Consider the following 7500-nt stretch of genomic DNA (forward strand, 5'->3'; position numbering starts at 1 on the left):
GAAATCTTGAAACAAGGTTCAGATCTTTATAGCAAGTCGAAACATTTCAATAAAGCCGAAATCATTAAATAAAATCGAATTCTTAAAATAATGTCTGATTTTCTAAATAACGTCGAAACCTTTAAATAACGTCAAAATCGTTAAATCACGCCAAAATCTTTTAAATAAAGTGGAAATTATAGTTTCGCTCTGTGCATAGCGTCGTTCTCAAATGGGCGAGATGTATCTTGATTAAATTCCTCAAAGGGCGGAAGCTGCCTTTGACAGATTCATTTATTTACAAGTGGTTCTTTTGCTTCTCTAATATAGATCAGTGGGGTACTCTCTCTCTCTCTCTCTCTCTCTCTCTCTCTCTCTCTCTCTCTCTCTCTCTCTCTCTCTTTATAACAGCTCGTCACATGCAGCTCATCCCTCCTTAGTTTCGTGATGTATATTTCTCTCTCTCTCTCTCTCTCTCTCTCTCTCTCTCTCTCTCTCTCTCTCTCTTATATTCGCTCGTCACATGCTAGCTCTTCTCGCCTTAGTTTCGTGATGTATATTTTGCCCGCTCTCTCTCTCTCTCTCTCTCTCTCTCTCTCTCTCTCTCTCTCTCTCTCTCTCTCTCTCTCTCTCTCTGCGTGTGTGTGTGTGTGTCCACACATCACTTGCCCCTTCTCTGTCTATTATTCGTAGTGTATGCTTTACTCTCTCTCTCTCTCTCTCTCTCTCTCTCTCTCTCTCTCTCCCCAAACCCTTATGGTACAATATTCCCTCGATATATTCTGACTTAATCCATTCCAAGTACCTGTCATCGACCTCAATAACACTTGTATGAGACAGGCGTCTGTCTTTGCCGTATTCGGGCTGTCATTATTTATAGACAGCATTCTACTGTCTCAAGATGGTGGTATAGTTACGTCTATCCAAGATCTTTGAAGACTGACTTCTGAAGTCAAAGGCTATTTTTAGGCTTGCAGGAGGAGGATAACCTTAGCAAAATATTATTTATTTATGGTTTTTTGTATTTTATCTTTTTTTGTGCTTAAATATAAACCTGTTTGTTTCTGATAATTTTCAAAAATGTATTTGGGGTCTTCGAAAGTAATTATGCAAGGCAATTTTTTATCTATCTTTTTCATTTGGTTACAAATAAATATTCCAGGAAATTAAGCATTGACTTAGACAATACAATAATTGTTGCGACGTCAGCATGCAGCACTGTTCAACTCGAACAATCAATATCTCACTTTAGATGAACACTGGCTATTCTTTAAGAGCTTATCTGAACGTTGAACGATCTTGAAATTTGACTGATTTTGAAAATTACACCTAAGAAAGCAAAGGTTAGCATTGCAATTTTCATCAAAACAGAAACAGGTTGAGTTTATTCAGCGTATCCAAGTGTGTGTGTGATTTGTTTAGACCGCTCCTCGAAAGAAAATTACGTAAATAAAAGAAGGAAATTACATTTCATTTGGTTGAGAGTTATACATATAAGACAACTAATATATAATATATATATATATATATATATATATATATATATATATATATATATATATATATATATATATATATATATATATATATATATATACAGTAAATATATATATATATATATATATATATATGTGTGTGTGTGTGTGTGTGTGTGTGTATCACAACTGCTCTTGTGAATAAACACATACTTTTAGCTTTCTGTAAAAGAAAACTGTTGTGCCGGTTTTGTCTGTCCGTCCGCACTTCATCCTGTCCGCACTTTTTCTGTCCGCCCTCAGATCTTAAAAACTACTGAGGCTAGAGGGCTGCAAATTGGTATGTTGATCATCCACCCTCCAATCATCAAACATACCAAATTGCAGCCTTCTAACATCAATAGTTTTTATTTTATTTATGGTTAAAGTTAGCCATAAACGTCCTTCTGGCAACGATATAAGATATGCCACCACCGGGCCGTGGTTAAAGTTTATGGGCCGCGGCTCATTTAACATTATACCGAGACCGCCGAAGATAGATCTATTTTCGGTGGCCTAGATCATAAGCTGTAGCGGCTCGAAATTACTGTGTTATACATCTGAAGAGCACTGCCTTTATCAATCAATTCTTAAACATAATATCTCTGCAATACATGACGTATACGAATTTACCTAACTTAAAATTAACATGCAAATTTAATTTAATTAATGGTATCCACTTTCCTCATTCTATTCTAAACCAGCGAAATCCTCTCACGATTGGAACGAGGAAATTCGTCATATAAACGTATTCAGTTATAACTGTTCTATGCGCTTTGAATACAGCTCTTATTGTATGATGACCCAGTTCGCGTAATATCAGGTATGGGAGGTTTGTGATTGCAGAAAGCAGTTCATCCCCTGATCTGTGCCTCTGAAATGTGGACGATAATCTGTTTCAGATCTTTGAGGCTAGGACTGAGAGAGAGAGAGAGAGAGAGAGAGAGAGAGAGAGAGAGAGAGAGAGAGAGAGAGAGGTGCAGGATGATTAGAGATTATTTTTCTCGTAAGTTGTAAGATTTAATTTCAATGTTTTTCGTTGTTGTAAGATACGTATTGTTATCGAGCGTTGCATTTTCACACACACACACACATATATATATATATATATATATATATATATATATATATATATATATATATATATATATATATATATATATATATATATATATATATATATATATATATATATATATATATATATAATATTTAAACATGTACATGTGTGTATTTCTGTAAACGCAAATAAATTCGAACACAAACTGAAGGGCTTCCAAACGAGTTAATTATTAAATCATTCTTACAGTCGGATTAGACTCCATTACAACATCTTAATGGCAAACAGATAAGAGAAATGGTAAGCGAATTAATTTCGTCCACAAGATACAAACTCAATTTTAATTTTGGATAGAGGAATTCAAAGGTAACGCATTCCAGTTTCTTAATTTTCCTTTCAAATAAATAAATGAATAGATGAGTAAGGCAATAAATAAATAAATAAAACTCTGACTTATCCTCGCCATCATGTCCTTTGCGAAAACCTCAGTCAGTCTCGTCTCGTTTTACCCCGACAGGAAAACTCGAAAACGACGAGACGGAAGATTAGCTTAAGAGGAACAAAAGTGGGTGGGAGAGAGAGAGAGAGAGAGAGAGAGAGAGAGAGGGCGTTGGAGGTGAGAGGTGGAGGGAGGAAGGGAGAGAGAAACGGGGGAAAAGAGAGAGAGAGGAAATAAGACAAAAAACGTAAGAGAGAGAGAGAGAGAGTGGGGGGGAGAGAAAGGAGGGTGTTGGAGGTGGAAGGAAGAGAGAGATCGGGGGAAGGGGGAGAGAGAGAGAGGCAAGAAAGAAAAAAAACGTAAGATTAACTTAACAGGAGCAGAAGGAGTGAGGAAGCCAAAAGGAATCGGCAGGATGAGAGGAAAGTGTTATCGGAGGAGGAGGAGGAGGAGATTAGGATGAGGATTAGGATAAGGATTGTGGGTGAAGATGAGGATGAAGATAAGAGATTGGAGGGTGTTAAGATAAGAGCGTATGACGAAGGGCTTTCCGCGTGGAATCCTTCCTTTCCTTGCCCGTGCTGCATTATTTCGGGACTTTAATTGCTCCTCGAGACGAGGAGAGACTCACACGCAAATTGCTCCGTGTGTGTTTTGGGAGATGAAGCCATCGCGTTAGACCGATATGAGTGGAGAGAATGCCTTTAATTCTATTTAGAACCATTGCGTTAGGCCAATATGACTTACGAGAATACCGTTAATTCCTTTAGGAATCGTTGCGTCATACCGATATGACTAGAATGCCTTTAATTCCTTTAAGAGTCATTGCGTTAGACCGATATGACGAGAGAATACCTTTAATTCCTCTAAGAGCCGTTGTGTTAGACCGATATGACGAGAGAATACCTTTCATTCCTCTAAGAGTCGTTGCGTTAGACCGATTTGCCTTAAGTCAATGCCTTCAATTCCACGAGTTAGGACGAAATGACTTGTGAGAATAACTACTTCCTTTTAGAGTCATTGCGTTAGACCAGTGTTTCTCAACCTTTTTTTACCAATGGCACACTTAGGATCTTATAATAATATCACGGCACACTTGGAAAATTTAAGAGAAAAAATTAAGAGAATATATACTTGTAAATATGAGATGGAACTACAGACTTAAGAAATAAAACACTTTTAAATATGAACTTACTTTATTTCAGTGTTTTTCTTAGAGTAAATTGTGAAGATGATTAGTGTGAAACTTGTGCCTGGTGTTTTTTGGCGACTTCCTCAATATTTGGTCGAATGTGTGATAAGCAGACCCTCATTTCTTCTTCAGTTGAGCGTAGTCTCTCTCGCTTCTTAGTTTTGATGTTATTTAGGGTTGAGAAGCCAAGTTCACATAAATAAGATGTAGAAAATTGCAACAAAAGTGATAAAGCTTTTTTAGATAATGTGGGATATTCCTCTTGAACAGATATCCAAAATGAGTCAATAGGTACAGTAGAATGTTTTATTTTAAGATCTCTGTCACTAGAAATGGTGGCCAGTTCCTCTTCTTCACACAACTGTAATCCAATATTAGAGGGAATATTTATGAAAGGATTTCGAATCCAATCATACTTCTCTGTGCTCAGTGATGGAAAATAGTGGTCGATGTTTTCATCAAGCGCTGTCAGATGAGAAACAACAATAGGGATCATTTCTTTAATGCAAGTGGTACGCATTGAAGGAAACATATCAAAATTACCTGAGCTTGCTCTATTTTTCCAAATAATAATTATCTTTTTTAGAGCAACTAACTTATCTGTTGAGGTGAGAATATTTTCATTTCTCCCTTGCATGCTACTGTTTGTGTTGTTTAATTGACTGAATATTTCTGTTAGGTATTCCAGTTTAGACATCCAAAGTTCACAACGAAGATGCTCACAGAATTTTCCCTGCTTTTCTTGGTCGAAAAATACGATTAATTCCTTGTGTAATTCATGAACACGAGTTAATACCTTACCTTTCGATAGCCATCGAACTTCGGTATGCATTAGTAATCTAACATGCTGGGAGTCCATTCCTTTGCATAGTTGTTCAAATAATCTTGACTTCAAAGGCCTACTTTTAATATAATTTATTATTTCAACTACCTGGTGTAACACCAGTTTTAAATCTTCTTGTGATATTTTTGAAATAAGAACTTCTCTGTGTAAAAAGCAATGAGTACGAATAAGATCTGGGTTTTCTTTTTCTGCAAGAGATACAAATCCTTTAATACAGCCTGTCATACATGGGGCTCCATCAGTGCAAATGCCTACGCAAGATTTCCATGTTAAATTCACTTCTCTAAGGTAGTCAGTTATCACATCAAAAATATCTTGACCTCTAGTAGTAGTTGACATTCCTTTGCAACACAAAAACTGATTGATTATTTCACTGCCATCAATAAAACGTACAAATGCAAGCAAGTGACTAGTGTTGCTTATATCCGTGGACTCATCAACAGTTAATGCAAAAGTAGAATCCTGAAGTTTTTTCTGAACCTTTTTTTCAATATTTTCAGATAAATCTAAAATTCTTCTGTGTATTGTATCATTTGATAAGGGGATTTTGCTAATTTCTTTTTCAGCTTTCTCACCAAACATGGATTTAACAATCTTTTTGCAAGCGGGCAGTATAACTGACTCAGCAAGTGTGTGAGATTTAGATTTTAATGCTATTATTTCTGCGACTTCAATTGAAGCAAGCTGAGCCCTTTCTGATGCGGTCATTGTTTTCTCAAATACATTGCGCTGCTTCGATTGCTGATCTAAAAGCCTTTGAAAATATACAAGATCTTTATCCTGCAGAGATGAATGTTTAGAAGTGAGATGTCTCTTTAACTTACTTGGTACCATGGATTCATTTGACATTTTATCGCCGCAAACTACACATAATGGATTTGGTTGAGCAGCATCTCCAGACCAAAAAAATCCGAACTTCAAGTAGCTCTCATTATACTGTCTATTTAAATAATGGCGAATTTTTTGCCTTTTTTACATTGGAGTTTGTTGGGTTCAATGATTGTTCACTATCAGACTCACGGCTGCCACTAGCCTCCTTTCTTATAAGAAATTTATCCATTGTGAAGGAATGCACTAAAATCAATAAACATGGTACTCTTGTCCTGCAAATACACTGGTCAATGGGAATTATCATAAAACCCCAACAGACTGAATGAAACAAAAGGCTAGTAATGTGATTGGTGAAGTGCACTACCATGACCACTCAAGTACTGTCTCAACCGACACTGACAACAAGACACCGAGTATGCAATGAGAGCGAGACTCAGACACGTATGATACGCGTAGGCAAGGTGACCAGAGCTCTGCTTTTGAGCGGAACAAATCAGTTAACTGATTGTACATATGCCCTACTTTTTTAATGTTACTAATATGTTCTGCTTTCTTATAAGTGTGCCCCAATATTTACTGAATTGTATGTGTGCGTGTCTGTCTGAGAGAGAGAGAGAGAGAGAGAGAGAGAGATGTTATGTAATGGTTGATAGACCATCCATCCTCACATGTACATTCATCCAACGTTGTTTATATGTGAAGCTTTTAATAGTACAGGAGTCTCAAATGATGTGCATTTCTTTTACAGAAATATACTTACCAAAGACTGAACAAAAGGCATGCACATGATTTTAAGTAAAATTTAAATAACTATTGGCAAAGATATGTAAATTGTATTCATAATTATATCAAAAGATATGTGTGCATGTGTGTGTGTGTGTTTATAATTCCATATATATATATATATATATATATATATATATATATATATATATATATATATATATATATATATATATATATATATATATATATATATATATATATATATATATATACACATTGTGTATGTATGTATGTATTTATGTATGTGCTTTATGCATACACACACACACATGTACAGTATATACAAGAGGGAAGTGTCCTTCTTTTAGCTCACAAATCTGGTTACATTACGATGATTACGTATATGATACATATATCAATTATCAAACTTGGAAGTGATTAAACTCCTAACATCGATTGCAGATGATAGCAACAACGGGCAGCCTGAAGATCAAAATTCAATAACAACATAGCAATATACTCATTACAAGTAGACACAGTGCTACATTAAAATGCAACTATTTTGGTTGAAACAAAAGGAACTATACTAAAAACGGTTTGAAAGCATGAGGCAATACCACGTCATACATCCCAGACAGAACGACGCCCATCACAATACCGAATGCCATCTCCACTTATAATATTAAACTTTTATTAATTGTAGAATTATTATAAATATTATGACGAACTCAAATGGCTGAAAGTTACTTATGTAAACTGCAAAGTAGGCTATATTTTAAATAATTGTCAGTATCAATAAGCGTTACTTTTCATTCATGTGAAACCAAAATCTATACCCATTTTTCGTATTTTCTGGTGTGCCATGACTATATTTCGTGGCACACTTCAAATAATCTCGTGGCACACCAGTGTGCC

General features: G+C 35.7%; 1 protein-coding gene across 1 annotated transcript in view; it reads right to left on the reverse strand.

Moving 5' to 3' along the window:
* Nucleotides 1-5877, reverse strand: part of LOC136842755 (zinc finger BED domain-containing protein 5-like) — a 22670-nt gene extending 16793 nt beyond the window's left edge. The window contains exon 1 of the mRNA XM_067110532.1: nucleotides 4986-5877. Within this exon, the coding sequence (XP_066966633.1) occupies nucleotides 4986-5877 (892 nt within the window). The remainder of the gene's footprint in view (nucleotides 1-4985) is intronic.
* Nucleotides 5878-7500: the final 1623 nt, after the last annotated feature.

Source organism: Macrobrachium rosenbergii, chromosome 2, assembly GCF_040412425.1.
Source record: "Macrobrachium rosenbergii isolate ZJJX-2024 chromosome 2, ASM4041242v1, whole genome shotgun sequence".
Lineage (NCBI taxonomy): Eukaryota > Metazoa > Arthropoda > Malacostraca > Decapoda > Palaemonidae > Macrobrachium > Macrobrachium rosenbergii.